Source organism: Pseudophryne corroboree, chromosome 1 (assembly GCF_028390025.1).
Source record: "Pseudophryne corroboree isolate aPseCor3 chromosome 1, aPseCor3.hap2, whole genome shotgun sequence".
Lineage (NCBI taxonomy): Eukaryota > Metazoa > Chordata > Amphibia > Anura > Myobatrachidae > Pseudophryne > Pseudophryne corroboree.
In genome coordinates, this window is record NC_086444.1 from 1,102,636,290 (window position 1) to 1,102,652,521 (window position 16,232).

A 16,232-nucleotide genomic window follows, 5' to 3' on the forward strand; every position below is an offset into this window, starting at 1 on the left:
AGAGTTTTTCTTCAATTTTTTTGAAAACTTTTATTTTGGTTTGCTGTTTGGGCAACAGCATACCTGCGCCATGGGAGTTAGGGGGGAAACGGTCACCGGCCTCGCGAGGTGCAGAGCTGCTTCCCCGCTGCAGGACCACCGTCCTGAGGGGTTGTTTGTTCAACGGGGCACTGCGCCTTGGCTGTCAAAACCGCAGCACGCCGCACACCCCTAACATATGCCTGAAGGTGAACATCAGTGGTGTGTACACATCGGGCGCACCGCTAAGGGGATCCCCCAGTTCATGGTGCGCCTATCACACAGGTGAGGCATATGGGTCCCTCCTTGGGGGGGATCCGCTATTGCCCCTGTGTAAACTGGCTAGCGGTGGGCTTAACTGAGCATTTATGTGACGTTTTAAGCATTTTTGGAGACATTGCCAGTATAAAATCTTCAGTAGCTCTGACACCGTTAAGGGGGGCGGAGCTACATCAGAGCGGGCTCAGCTGCATTTTGGCGCCTTCCTCTGCAGATACAGCAGCAGCCTCACACAGCTCCTCCAGACGCTGACACACGCTGGATCACTGGTACAGGGGGTAGTTTGGGGTAGAGCCGCTGAAATTGTGCACATTACACATTGGGTTTTAAAACGAACAGTGGCTCTCTGGCGTGGGTGTGCTGGTACCTTCTCTTCCTCTGTGTCTCCTCTCACATACAGTAGTGCAGGCTTGCATTGTAACTGTCTGTGTTGTATTATCCTCAGGTGTTTCAACAGATTATTGACCGGTGGGGTTGCCCCCAGATCGATAAGATGGTGTCTCGCCTCAACAAGAAACTTCGCTGCTATTGCTCGCGAACCAGAGACCCTCAGGCGTGCGCAGTAGATGCACCGACGTCGCCTTGGCCTTACCAGCTTGTCTACGTATTTCCTCCGATTCCGTTGATCCCAAAGGTGCTCAAGAGGATCCGGCATCAAGGAGTACAAGCAATTCTGCTTGCCCCGGATTGGCCCTGAAGAGCGTGGTACATGGATCTTCTGGACATGTCCGTCGAAGACACTTGGCCTCTACCGCTCAGTAGAGATCTTCAACAAGGACCGTTCATCTACCCGGACTTACGGTGGCTTCGTTTGACGGCATGGAAGTTGAACTGAACATCCTAGCTCACAAGGGACTTTCCAAAATGGTCATTGCCACTATGGTGCAAGCCAGAAAACCTGTGACGTCAAAACACTATCATAATATCTGGCGGAGATATGTCTCCTGGTGCGAGGAACGCACATATCCATCTGCCGAATTTCACTTGGGAAGATTTTTTCGTTTCCTGCAGGCTGGAGTTGATCAAGGCTTACGTCTGGGATCCATTAAGGTTCAGATTTCAACTCTTTCAATCTTCTTCCAAAAGAAGTTTGCTATACTGCCTGAAGTTCAGACCTTCTTGCAAGGGGTGCTTCGCATCCAACCTCCGTTTGTGCTGCCTACGGCACCTTGGGATTTGGATGTGGCATTACGATTTCTGCAGTCCTCCTAGTTTGAACCTCTGATGACGGTAGAAGACAAATACCTCACGTGGAAGACGGTGATGTTACTGGCCCTGGCTTCTGCTACACGTGTCTCAGAATTGGGGGCCTTATCGTATAAAAGTCCATACTTGGTCTTTTACATGGACAGAGCAGAGCTCAGGACTAGGCAGCAGTTCCTGTCGAAGGTCATCTCTGCGTTCCACTTCAATCAACCTATTGTGATCCCATCAAGTTCTGGCAATTCTGCCCCTGCGGAGGCATTGGATGCTGTGCGTGCCTTGAAGATCTGTCTCAAGAGGACCGCTCGGATCAGAAAGGCAGATTCCTTGTTCGTGCTATGCGACGCACAGGAAAAGGGTTGTCCTGCTTCAAAGCAGTCCATTGCTTGTTGGCTTCAGCTCACTATTCAGCAAGCCTATGTGTCGACAGCCTTTCCTGTTCCACAGTCTCTGAAGGCCCACTCTACAAGATCAGTGGGGTCTTCTTGGTCTGCTGCCCGTGGAGTCTCGGACCTGCAGCGGTGTCGAGCGGCTACCTGCTCGGGGAAGAACACCTTTGTGAAGTTCTACAAGTTTGATACCCTGGCCAAAGAGGATATCCAGTTTAAGTGCTGCAGATGTCTCCGAACGTTCCCGCCAGTTCTGGAAGCTTTGAGACATCCCCATCGTACTAATGAGTCCCCAATATCCTTTATGGATGCTAGAGAAAATAGGATTTTAAATACCTACCGGTAAATCCTTTTCTCGTAGTCCATAAGTGATATTGGGCGCCTGCCTCTGTGCGGTGGCTTTCTCCAGGTTCTCTGTTATGTGTTACCTGTTCAGCTGTTGCTGTTTGTCAGCTGTTGCTGGCTCAGTTATGTTATGGTGTGCTGGTGTATAAATCTCACCACACTTCTCGTTATGTTTCTTCTCTCACGTATGTCTTTTCTCCTTCGGCACTGTTTTATCTATAACTGCCTGTATGAGGGGGCATAGGGGGGAGGAGCTAGCACACCCAGTGGAAGAAATTTAAAGTGCACTGGCTCCTTTGGACCCCGTCTATACCCATCGTACTAATGTGTCCCCAATATCTCTTATGGACTACGAGAAAAGGATTTACCGGTAGGTATTTAAAAATCCTATTTTAGTCATTAGGGGGAGCTGGCAAAAGGGGTTCACTAGCAATAACCGCCATTTTTACCTTCAAATAAAGATTTTCGCTACCTTTTAACACATTCAGGAGGCGCACACAAAAACCCTCCACAATTTCCTCTGAAAAAAACAGTGTGAGTTTGGCGTTGGATTGCTAGTGCAATTCACAGTGTGAATTTTCAGTGGCTCAAACAAGCGAGCTGCACAAGCTATCCCCATTACATTTGTTTTTGTGCCATTACCGAATTTGTGAAAGAAATGAAAGTTGAGTAAATACTGGTTGAATTGCGATGTGAAAAGCTTTCTAGCAGATTTTATAGTTGTATTCCTTGGTAAATACATGCTTTTTGTCTACTATACGAACTTTCATTAATCATGTCAGTTTTATCCATGGACATTTTTGAAATTGGCTCTTATATACTATATAATGCCCTCTCCTCCCTACATGACACCAATTTTCTACTCACAGGGGCAAAGTTAGTTTGTGGGCCGAACTGCTATTAATGGTTTAACTATGTAGAATCCATATCTAAACCCATCCCTGAGTCATTCATCTGTTGGATCACTATATACTGGTTGTGCTTCAGCCCACAAAGTTTTCATACGCTGTGCTTGACCAGTGCATGATCACCAGACGACAATTGTTATATGTAAACTTGCCATAATATCCCTTTAATCCGGGATACCTAGGTTTTACACAGGTTCTGTTACTGGCTTAGTTCAAGCCTGCATTTCACTTGTTTTAATCGGCCACAGAACCTTGTACATCATGGGTGTTCCGTAGTAAAGGGATATTATGGTAAAACTTATAGAAACCTGCATAGAACGCTATTGGAAATTGCTACAAGTAAAACTGTAGTATTTGATGACAAATTGCAGTTGATGCAGAACTATTTTGCTGTCCCATTTGTGTAGGGTAATGTTTGTGTAAGTTGGGATAAGGATTGCTTCGTATCACTCAAAGCCACCACCTGTTCAGATTTTAAGGGTCCAATTCAATTAAAAGTGATGGTTACCCGGTTTGCGTGTATGCACAGTACGGATATTCCCAGCAACCCTTGGCCACAAAAAAAAAATATTTTCCTTCCAAACCCATTGAGGTGTGCAACAAACTGCAATGTTCCTCTACTGTAATACTTGGCACTGAGAACTGAATCGCCCTGATAAATTATTATGGTTCATAGCCACTTTAGTGTGAGCTAATGTGACTCCTGGATAATACACTAAAGGGCCTAGTTATTGTGAATAAGCCACTTCATGCCTGTTAAGGGACAAGATATTGTCACCTGGTCGGGGACGAGAGATTGTCACCTGGTCGGGGACAAGAGATTGTCACCTGGTTGCTGGTGATAACACTTCGTGCTTTCATAAATTTCCCATTTAACTCCCACCCCCTCCCTATCGTGTGTGTGCCTGTGTTCCTGTGGGAGGGTGAACGTGTGTGTGTGCACCGTGCCTGAGGGGGGGTCTACGTATGTGTGTTCCTGTGGGGGGCATACGTGTGTGCGTGCATGTGCCTGTCTCAATGTGGGGGGGGATATATATATTTGTGTATGTAAGATTTCAACATGTCCTTTGCCTCCTATTTATTGAAGACTTTACCACTGTGTGAAATCAAAAGTAACATGTCAGCCATGTCTCTCCAGTCCTCACCTGTGTACGGAACCAGCTCAAATACACAGGACTGTGAGGTGAAGTTTATGGAAACATTTATATAATTGTATATAGCTACATAGTTTTTACTTTATGAATCATATGCACCCAAGTCTTGAGACACTTTCTTCAAAAGGTAAACGTCCTTTCCATTTGGTATTACCTTTATTATTATAATTTATTTATAGTGACAACATGGTATTCAACAGTGTAAATGTGATTGGATTAGGTTACAAGTGAGTGAATGACCCTGCCCAAATGTACAGAAAAACTGGGAGTTAGGGGAACACTTGTTACTTGGAATAGCAATTGTAGCTGCCGGAGGAGGTGCATGATCATGGGGACTGTTTAGTCCCTTGCGTGAGGCAAGTGATAACCCCAGACATGGTACATTTACCTGGCGTATACACGTATTGCACTAGTCCCTTGATCCAGGCAATTGCTATCCCCCAGCCGAGCACCAGTTTCCAGTAGCTGGTTGATACAGGTACAGTACTTTGTTCCTGGGTCTGGCCAGTTGGTAGTTACAGGCACTGATTTACTAGCAGTTGTCAGATCACTATTGGCTTTCTAATGCATTATTAATGAAGTAAATGTTGGAACATCCATTTTAAATGCAGCTGCGAGGCTAATCTTCCTCGCCAGACGTTCTTCATCTGCTGATCCGCTCTCAGTCCCTCCATTGGTTACCGGTTTTCTACCGTGTCAAATATAAAATACTTTTACTTACATACAAGGCTATTAACCAAACTGCACCATCATACATCTCCTCACTCATCTCAAAATATCTCCCTACCAGACCTCTCCGCTCTGCACAAGATCTGCGTCTCTCATCCACATTACAGTATTACCTGTTCCCACTCAAAATTACAGGACTTTACCCGGGCTTCACCCACTCTGTGGAATGCACTCCCACGCACAATAAGACTCTCCTCTAGTCTCCAAGCCTTTAAACGTTCTCCGAAAACTCATCTCTTCAGACAAGCCTACCAAATTTCAGACCCACACACACAACCTTAACAGCTTCCCTATCAAGTTACATCCCCTCTGTGCAGTCCACATAAACTCACATTTTGTCTTCCAACATTGCTGGGTGATCATATCATATACAACCCATTAAGAACCTAGCAACCTGGGAAACCATTATGTAACAGGTAGCATCTATTCTTGTGTATCAATGCCTATTTCCCTATAGATTGTAAGCTTGCGAGCAGGGCCTTCCTACCTCTGTCTGTCTTTGCCCAGTTTTGTTCTATAATTGTTGTTCTAATTGTAAAGCGCAACGGAATATGCTGCGCTATATAAGAAACTGCTAATAAATAAAATAAAGTAGCGTTCCAAAATATATATAAACAACACTACCTTGGAAAAAGCAAGTGAAATGCACTTAAACCCCCCCCCCAACTGTTTAGGAGTTCTGAATGAGAAGTCAGCATCCTTCCTTCCCTTCCTGAGCACGGGGAATTCCCCAGGTTCAATGTTGGAGGGGATGCAACAATCTGAAGCCAAAAAAATCAGAATAGCGTAGCCTAGCAATCATATCAGAATGTTTCAATCCCTTTATATACAATTATTTAACCCTACTACACTAACCATGGGTATATCAGACCCCAACATTTTTCCCATTTGTAAATAAAACATTTTATTTTTTTAATCGGATATCTTCATTACCTTACTAAATATTAGATCTGTATCAGCCATTTTATGAAAATTTTAGGAATGTTGATAGTTTAGCTGTTAAAGAGAAGTTAGTGATCGTTTGACAACAAACTCACCCTGGTTTCATTTCATCCGAAGTGACCATAGTTTGTGGTCTTTTCCAGAGTGCACTGTAGATAGCAAGACATCACTCCTACAACTGAGAAACCTGATATAATAACAACAACGTACAGCAACACCAAAGGTGGAGAAGACACGTTCAGCCAGTTGTGCCCTCTTGCAGACAAATAAACAAACAATGAAGCAGATGTTTTAAGCCTTGAGAAGTGATAAGTGGAAGGTGATAATGCACCAGTCAATCATTACGAGTTTGAAAAATGACAGGAGCTGATTGGTTGGTGCGTTATCACCTTCCACTTATCACTTCTTTATCACTTCTCCAAGCTTAATAAATCTGCCCCAATGGCCCTTATGTGTATTTCATGGTCTACTCAATTCCTTTGAGTTCTAACATGTATGTTATTAGAATAAATATTCATTGATTAGTGTCTGGACCTAAATAGTTGGATCTCGGAGTTCCATGGTTAGCGAGAACTCTTATTTTTTATTTCTTTATTAAATTTAGTGTTCCAGGGTTGAGTTCGTTTTGTAGGTATTTATGTATCTAATTTCTCGGTTTATGTAGTTATCTGACAATAAATACCAATGTTGCTTTTAGTAAATTGTGTGAGTGGCAAAAAAAAATTCTTTGTGCAAATAATGTTCAGCTTTATTACGGTTAACTTATAGAATGTCTTCTGCCAGAACTGTTATTTATTTCAAGCAAGAGTTTATCATCCTACTAATAAAAGATGTTCGGCGCTGCCCTGCAAACATGTGTTCACTATATTTCATTATTTTTTTTTTGTAATTCATAAAGCAGTGAAAAGTGTGAAAAAGTGAGCCAGTGGAGAAGTTGCCCATGGCAACCAATCAGCTGCTCTGTGTAATTTTATAGTATGCAAATTCTAAATGTTACTTTAATACTGATTGGTTGCCATGGGCAACTTCTCCACAGGCTTACTTCTCCACACTTTTCACTGCTTTGTGAATAGACCCCTTATTGATAGATGATGGTTCTCATGACTTGTGACTGTTGGGCAAGATTGCGGCTACTAGTTTTTGCACATTTCTTGCCTCACTCTAAAGAGAATGCGTTGCAATGTTTTTCAGTTCCTGCGCGAAGACATGAACTACAAGGATGCCTCACACAAGCACAACCACCTGCACAGGGAAGACAAACACATCACAGTGGAAGATCTGTGGAAGAGGTGGAAAACATCTGAAGGTGAGTTAGGAAGGCTTTTTGAAAAATTTTTTTATGGGTATACTAGTACAGTATGTAATGGTTGACTTCTATATTTCTTCCTTTTTAAAAACTGTCTCTATGAAGAACAACTTTTTCATTTATATTTAATGCACATATAGGCAGGTATCCTATTAGCAGTGGTAATTTACTGCTGATCATAGGTTCGCCAGGGGTTATCCAATTATCCCTGAGAACTGGCATTTACCGGGGATTATGCTTCAAGTGCATAATCCGCGGTAAGCAGCTGTCTGAGCCGAGGTAACACATGGGATCGGGAATTTATCCCGGATCCTTTGTGTTGTCACATGATAGTGGGTCCTTTTTCGTCTGATTAAAAATAGCCTAGAATTGGATACCCCGATAATGAACATAAATAACAAAAAACCACAGTCAAAAAGTTATCGGGGCAACTTGGGTACCACCCATAATGTTTTCTGTTTATCTGCCTACAATATTCAGTGTAAACATGTATTTTAACTAATTAATTTTACTCTTACTTCTAGCACTTATTTCTCATAAGAGGGAATTTGTGGGAGTTGGATCATTTTATTGGTAGCTCTATGGGAATAAAAGCCCTTTTTTATACCCATTACATATACAGTAATAGGCTTCTGCTAGAAGTGTCTTTATGTTACATTGTGTGCAGTATTTTCAAGTTTTTTTTTAAATTATTATTATTATTATTAGATGCATTGTGTGTCCTGAAAGACTGGACGCCATCTTCATATCAGTCACTTTGAAATTATTTATCTTAGAACTTTCTGCTTTTGTATTATTCAACAGTCTCTCGCCTTGTGTAACGAACTTGTTACACAGAAAGTTTCAGTATGAGCCTAACTGAGCCGAGCCAAATAATCCTAACTGAGCCAAACAGCCTTTAAAATGACTGGCCAGTGAATTATCAGACTTTGTTTAAAAAACAAACAAACCGTGATTGATACTCTGCCTTCGGTTTGACTGTGCTGTGCGCAGAAGTTTTAATGTTCTTCCAGCTCCTCTTGTGTAGAGTTTCCAGTTCATCCTTTTCAGGTGCCTCCGTCGGTGAGAGAAACCTTTCTATAGATGCCTTTCTGGTTGCAGCCGACCTATCACACCCTCCTTTCCAATGGTTTGAGCACGAGTCGCATATAAGAATACACAAACCACAGTCTCGCCTTTTAGTTTCTCTATTAATTCTCCCAATCCCTGAAACCATATAATCTCTGAAATAATTATACATATCTTGAATGCTGCTACATATATAATGGCTGCTTGTTGGAGAAACTGCATAGACCACATTAACAAAAGTCATTGCACATAACTGGCAGATCTGTTATATGGAACCAATACCAGCATTATCCATGACTCATTTTGGAGATGTAAAGATGTGTTCCTCTTGGACTTCTTATACAGAGCTCACACCCTAAAGATTATTAACACGACTTGTCTCCTGAAACGCTAAATGATCTAATTAGATAAGAAAACTAAAAGTGTCTACAAATATTTTTCTCTGGAGAAAATCCCACATCCGCGTTAACTTTTCCCTCAATCTTTATCTCTAATAGTGTTTTTAAAAGAGGGATTTAAAAATATAAATTAAATCCTTTAACGCAGGTTACACACTAATAAATATATCGCCCGTTATATTGGACGGGCGATTATATCTGTAGTGCATCAGCGGGTGTGTACACCGGATATGTCTGTAAACTGCGTCGTCAGCAGACATTTCGGGGCGGCCTTACAGCAATATATTTTGCATATGTACCGGCATGTCTGGCTGTGTGTCCAGGTGACCCACCAACCACCCGCAGGGACTGACATCACAGCTGGGCAAGATAATTTTAATGCCTCCCCTGTTGTGATGTCAGGACAGACATGTCGACCAACCGATTAGTAAGTGTGTATGCTTACCAAATTGTCCGCTATGTTGGCCGATGACACATAATGGAAGATATCAAAATCTTAGGAGAGATCCTTTCAAGTTCCTCTTAAGCGTACATTTTTCATTCCACGCACAGCACCAGGTGAGGCAGCCATGTTGGACGCACTTCATTGGTCACAATGTGCACATCAGCAATATATGGAGATGAATGATGCAAGGATGAACTGTACAGTGAGCATCACCACTTCCATGGGTTGCTCATACTTCCCTTGAGAGTACCAGACGAGGCAGAAGAAGCTGGCAGCATTACTTCCTGGGCAATCCTCACCACAAACTGGAGGGGTTGAAAATACATAAATATTATGCTTAAAGCATAATGTCCTTGTGCCCCATTATTTGGTGTGATCTTAATATATGACCACAGTTTGAGGCACTTTATGCAAACCTTAAGTCATGGAACCTGGCTGTCTCTGTGTCTCTCTTGTGCAGGGCTTTCTGCTGATGTAACTGTGCTGCTTTCAGCATTTGTGAATTAGTTTGGGAAGTAGTCTTTGTTCATCAGTTTTATTCAATGAGATCAGTCTATCTACTGGAAAGGATTTGCAGCCCACTAGACCCAAGAAAAAAAAATGACCCACATGTTGCAACACCCATCTCTTAACCACTTGCCTTATGTCATTGCATCAGATGTGAGCTGGTCTTTCCCTGACATAGTTGCATCTGATACAAAGGTGTCAGATCAGCTATCGGAGACTGCTGAAAGACCTTCTTGCAGGTTCCTGGCTCAGCAGGCCCATCTTTCCGTTTCGGGTACCTACTCCCAGTCTTCTCCACCAAGCCGTGGCTGCAAGAAGACTATCTTCCTGCAGCTCAAGCCTGGGTACATTCTGGCCACAACTCCACCTCTCCTATGCAGCAGTGATCGGTTATCCTCATTAACAGTCATCCCCTGATCCCCTGCTGCTGCCATCTTTTCTTCATCTGAAGTCCTCCAAGAAGTATATGTTAATGCAGTTAAAAAAAAAAACAAAAAAACAAACACACATATACACATACAAATACACAATATAAAGTCTTTCTTTAACAATATAAAACTTTCTTCCAAAAAAGACCTAAAAATTGGGGAATTTTATTCAATCAAAATATGTAAAGAGCTATTTAAACCTGATTCAGTGTAAATGTATTAAGAAATCTGCATATTTGTTAATAATATTATACTAAATCAGGTTTAAATAGCTGCTATTTACATAATTTGAGCTAAAAAAAAATATTGTGGCTAATCTTTGTAAAAAAGGTTTGTGGTTAAAGTGATTTTCCTTTTTATAGTAATCAAGTTCCTTTTCTATGGCTACTAGTACCCCTTTCACATACACTTCTACACCCCTGGTTTTTTCATGTGAATGTGCATCAATCTGGGATTTAGGTCTGTGTGAAAGCAAACTACAGTACATACCGTGTCCCCAACACCGCTCATGACCAGGGTTGGAGCTGAGAGCTGGAAATTTGCCGGCTTGCTAGACCTGGCAAATTTTTGGCATGTAATGTGAAACGGGAATAACGGTTTGCTTCATTTTCCCAGGTTCTGATGTCATCAACTTAATTACTGTATCTAAATAGTTGTCTTTTAATGTTGTCATTTGGCACAGTGTGGCTATATGTTTTTCCAGTTGAGGTGGGGTGACCAGAGAGCTTAGTTCCACTTGCAACTGTTAACTTCCTGACACCAGGAACAATTGACAAAGGGTGTTTCTCCCAGACTTGCAAAAACTCAGTGGCCGTCTTTCAGTGCAAAAAACGTATTTCATGATTAAGGGTTCTCAGTGAAGTAAATATCTTTTTCGTATGAGCACAAACACCTTCCTCGTACCTCTAATTTCCCACCTGTTCATCTGATCACCGGCCGTTTTCCAGGCTGTGATAGGCGCTCACACATCTGCGGTTACAGGTGTTACTGTTTGTGTACTTTTCTAATAATAGTTTTGCTCCTACTCCTGTTTGCAGCTTGGGTTTTCTTAGAAGTTTTGTTTTGTCTTATTCTCAGTAGCCTGGAGGGGTTGTACAGTGCATTCTGTCTGTACGTGTATCCAATCCACTTTGTTCCACTTTCTGTTGCACAGCATTAAGGATGTGGACAGACACAAAAGGGATGAAAGTTTTAGCCTGATGTTTTGTTAACGGTCCATCTTTCATAAGACTTACTCCTAATGATTTCAGTCACTATATTTTGTTATATCATTCTGTATTTGTGACTGGATGCATTAAAACTAGATAGTTTATTGCACCCACAGCTACTAAATGAAATCTCTGATTTGAATTGCATCTTTCAGAAGCTCCGTGATGGCGTTTCTCATTGACCGCAAAAACAAACTGTGCTGCTTCAGTCTGCTTCTACTCCGTCCATGCGTGCAGTGTCCTATCGCGTCCATGTATCAATTTCAGCAGACTTCCAAATCACGCAGCATGTCTAAGATGGGTCTGATCTGAAGACAGTGATGTGTTGCATTTAATGTAGATTTCTTCAGTATAGTCACCTGGCATGCTGGCTGACCTTGTTTTCTTGGTCCTTTGTTTTCTGACTTATTTTACAGCAGGTTTTTGCAAGGCAATTCTAACACAATCCCAAGCAGTGTTCCCATGGCAAGTAGTCATTTACAGACTAATGTTTTGTGAGGCTCGCAGATATGACGCAGTTATAAAACAAAGCTTTATAAAGAAAATGCATTTATTCTGTGTGTACTCAAGGTGCAGGCCAGAGCAGTAATGTTTCATACTTTGCGGTCTGTTTACTAAGCCTTGGATGGAGATAAAGGGGTCTATTCATGAAGCAGTGAAAAGAGTGGAGAAGTGAGCCAGTGAAGATGTTGCCCATGGCAACCAATCAGGGGTTCTGTACAAATTTTATAGTATGCAAATTATAAATGTTATTTCAATGCTGATTGGTTGCCATAGGCAACTTCTCCACTGGCTCACTTCTCCTCTCTTTTCACTGCTTCATGAATAGACCCCAAAGTACCAGCCAACCAGCTCCTAACTGTCATTTTTCAAACACAGCCTGTGACATGGCAGTTAGGAGCTGATAGGCTAGCACTTCATCTCCGGCCACTTTATCTCCGTGCAAGGCTTAGTAAATAGACCCCTTTCTCATACCTCCTAGAGCAGGGCTGGCCAAACCGGTCCTCGAGATCTACCAACAGTTCATGTTTCCCAGGCCTCCTGGAGATCTGTAGAATTGTCAGTTAGGAATGAATGCAGCACATCTTAATTAGTAATGACTACACCTGTGCACCAGCTAGGTGGTCTGGAAAATGTGAACTGTTGGTAGATCTCGAGGACCGGTTTGGCCAGGCCTGTCCTAGAGGATGCTGGGGATGCTTCAAGAACCATGGGGTATAGACTGGATCCGCAGGAGACACTATTAGACTTTGAATGGGTGTGAACTGGCTCCTCCCTCTATGCCCCTCCTCCAGACTTCAGTTAGATTCTGTGCCCAACGAGACTGGATGCACACTGAGGAGCTCTCCTGAGTTTCTCAGAAAAATACTTTATTTAGGTTTTTTATTTTCAGGGAGACCTACTGGCTACAGGCTCCCTGCATCATGGGACTGAGGGGAGAGAAGTCAGACCTACTTCTTAAGAGTTCAAGGGCTCTGCTTCTTAGGCTACTGGACACCATTAGCTCCAGAGGGTTCGATCACTACGGTACGCCTAGCTGCTTGTTCCCAGAGCCGCGCCGTCACCCCCCTTACAAAGCCAGAAGATAGAAGCCGGGTGAGTATGAGAAGATCAGAAGACTTCAGTGACTGCAGAAGACTGCTTGAGGTACCGCGCAGCGGTCGCGCTGGGCGCCATGCTCCCACACTGATCACGGCACTGCAGGGTGCAGGGCGCCCTGGGCAGCATGGGGGGCCGCAAATACCACTGGCATGCAATATAACAGTGCCTAGTAACCGGGTGCAAAATGGGGGAGGGGGGGCACTGATAATTGGTGAATTATATTATTTGATAAAAGCGCTAGCAGGTCTGGGCAGTTTTGTTGCTGACTTCAGAACCGGGATAGGCGCTGGGCGTTAGCTGGCTGAACTCTCTCTTTGTCTTTCTAACAGGCTCTGCTGTGGGTCTGTCCCCTATAGCCCAGTGTGTTTGTGGCTGTCTGTACGTGTGTGTCGACATGTTTGAGGCTGAATGCTCTTCCCAGGAGGAGGCTGGCGTAGGGACTGACAGTTCTGTGAGAGTGACAGTGTCGGCACCGCCGACGGATGATTGGGTCAATATGCTGAGTCTTTTAAATACAAATGTGACTAAGTTGGCTAAGAGGTTTGATAAATCTGAGTCTAAGAACCAGACATGGAGGAAATCCATGGAAGATGCTTTGTCACAGGTCCAGACTCCTTTGGGGTCGCAGAAACGTGCATTTGCCCAAATAGCAGATACAGATCCCGAGACGGACTCTGATTCCAGTGTCGACTATAATGATGCCAGATTACATCCAAAACTGGCTAAAAGTATTCAGTACATGATTGTGGCGATAAAAGACGTTTTACATATCACTGAGGGCCCTGCTGTTCCTGATACAAGAGTCTGTATGTTTAAAGGCAAGAAACCTGAGGTAACGTTTCCCCCCTCTCATGAACTGAATGCACTTTTTGAAAAAGCTTGGGAAAATCAAGACAAAAACATTCATGTTCCCAAAAGAATTCCAATGGCATATCAGTTTCCCTCTGGGGACAGGGACAGCTGGGAGTCAATCCCCACGGTAGACAAAGCTTTGTCGCGTCTATCCAAAAAGGTAGCGCTTCCGTCCCCTGACATGGCAGCCCTGAAGGATCCTGCGGATCGTAAGCAGGAAAATACCCTGAAATCCATTTATGTCACTACAGGGTCGCTACTCAGGCCCGCTGTTGCTGCGGCATGGGTGAGTAGCGCTATTGAAAAGTGGGCGGATAACTTGTCATCTGAGGTAAAGTCCCTAGACAGGGATAGTGTGCTTTTGACCTTGGGTCATATCAAGGACGCTGCAGCGTATTTAAAAGAAGCGGTAAGGGATATTGGCCTTTTGGGATCAAGGGCCAATGCCATGGCAGTCTCTGCTAGGAGAGCTTTGTGGATTCATCAATGGAATGCTGATGCTGATTCTAAGAAGGCGATGGAGTCTTTACCGTTTAACTTAAGGTCTTGTTTGGTGACGGCCTAACTGACCTGGTATCTACGGCTACCGCGGGTAAGTCATCTTTTTTACCTTATGTTCCTGCACAGCAGAAGAAATCGCCTCACTATCAGATGCAGTCCTTTCGGCCCAACAAATTCAAAAAAGGACGTGGATCCTCCTTCCTTGCTGCGAGAGGGAGAGGAAGGGGAAAAAGGTCACAGGCTGTGGCAAGTTCCCAGGAGCAGAAGCCCTCTCCGGCTTCTACCAAATCCACCGCATGACACTGGGGCTCCTCTGCGGGAGTCCGCTCCGGTGGGGGCGCGTCTCAAACTCTTCAGTCAGGTCTGGGTGCACTCGGACCTGGATCCTTGGATAGTAGAAATAGTAACCCAAGGGTACAAGTTAGTTTCAAGACGTGCCCCCTCACCGATTTTTCAAATCGGCCTTGCCAGCTTCTCTTCTAGAAAGGGAGATAGTAAGCGCTGCAATACTAAAGTTGTGTCACAATCAAATGATTGTCACGGTTACCCCGTCTCAACAGGGGGAAGGTTTTTATTCGAGCCTGTTCGTGGTCCCGAAGCCGGATGGCTCAGTCGGACCAATTCTAAACTTGAAATCCCTCAATTTCTTTCTGAAAAGATTCAAGTTCAAGATGGAGTCTCTACGAGCAGTGATCTCCAGTCTGTAGGAGGGGGATTTTATGGTATCGGTCGACATAAAAGATGCCTACGTACATGTCCCCATATATCCTCCACATCAAGCTTACCTGAGATTTGCTGTGCAGGATTGTCATTACCAATTTCAGACGCTGCCGTTTGGTCTGTCTACGGCTCCGAGGATGTTCACCAAAGTAATGGCGGAAATGATGGTTATCCTGCGCAAGCAGGGAATCACAATTATCCCGTACTTGGACGATCTCCTGATAAAGGCGAGGTCCAAGGAGAAATTGTTGAAGAATGTTGCTCTTTCACTGATGATTCTGCAACAACACGGTTGGCTCCTAAATCTGCCAAAATCACATTTGGATCCAACGACACGGCTGTCGTTCCTGGGTATGATTCTGGAAACAGAATTGCAGAGAGTTTTTCTTCCAGTGGAAAAAGCTTTGGAAATACAGAACATGGTAAAACAGATTCTGAAACCGGCAAGGGTGTCAGTTCTTCACTGCACTCTGTTGCTTGGGAAAATGGTGGCGGCCTATGAGGCCATTCTGTATGGCAGATTCCATGCCAGGGTGTTTCAGTGCAACCTGCTGGACCAGTGGTCCGGGTCTCACCTGGACATGCACCGGAAAATAATTCTATCTCCCAGGACAAGAATTTCCCTTCTGTGGTGGCTGCACAGTTCTCACCTTCTGGAGGGACGCAGGTTCGGGATTGAGGATTGGATCCTGGTGACCACGGATGCAAGCCTCCGAGGCTGGGGAGCAGTCACACAGGAAAGAAACTTTCAGGGGAAGTGGTCAAGTCAGGAAGCTTGTCTACACATAAACATTCTGGAATTAAGAGCCATCCACAACGGCATACTGCAAGCAGAACATCTTCTTCGAGGTCTGCCGGTCTTGATTCAGTCAGACAACGTGACAGCAGTGGCGTACATAAACCGCCAAGGCGGAACAAAGAGCAGAGCGGCGATGGCCGAGGCCACGAAGAATCTTCGCTGGGCAGAAAGACATGCCAGTGCCCTGGCAGCGGTCTTCATTCCAGGAGTGGACAACTGGGAAGCAGACTTCCTCAGCAGGAACGATCTCCATCCAGGAGAGTGGGGTCTTCATCAAGAGGTCTTTGCAGAAGTGACAAGTCGTTGGGGAGTTCCTCCAGTGGACATGATGGTGTCCCGCCTCAACAAGAAACTTCCGAATTATTGTTCCAGGTCAAGGGACCCTCAGGCGATAGCAGTGGACGCCCTAGTGACACCGTGGGTGTTTCAGT

At 44.1% G+C, this 16,232-nt stretch overlaps 1 protein-coding gene and 1 long non-coding RNA gene across 3 annotated transcripts in view; one reads left to right on the forward strand and one right to left on the reverse strand.

The window, feature by feature from the left end:
- The window catches only part of STIM2 (stromal interaction molecule 2), a 197,652-nt gene that overhangs the window by 133,846 nt on the left and 47,574 nt on the right, over window positions 1-16,232 (forward strand). For both annotated transcript variants that reach the window (XM_063922212.1, XM_063922221.1), the window contains exon 3: window positions 7,159-7,273. In XM_063922212.1, the coding sequence (XP_063778282.1) occupies window positions 7,159-7,273 (115 nt within the window). The remainder of the gene's footprint in view (window positions 1-7,158; window positions 7,274-16,232) is intronic.
- The window catches only part of LOC134927570 (uncharacterized), a 50,877-nt gene that overhangs the window by 20,138 nt on the left and 14,507 nt on the right, over window positions 1-16,232 (reverse strand). The gene's annotated exons all lie outside the window — the stretch shown is intronic.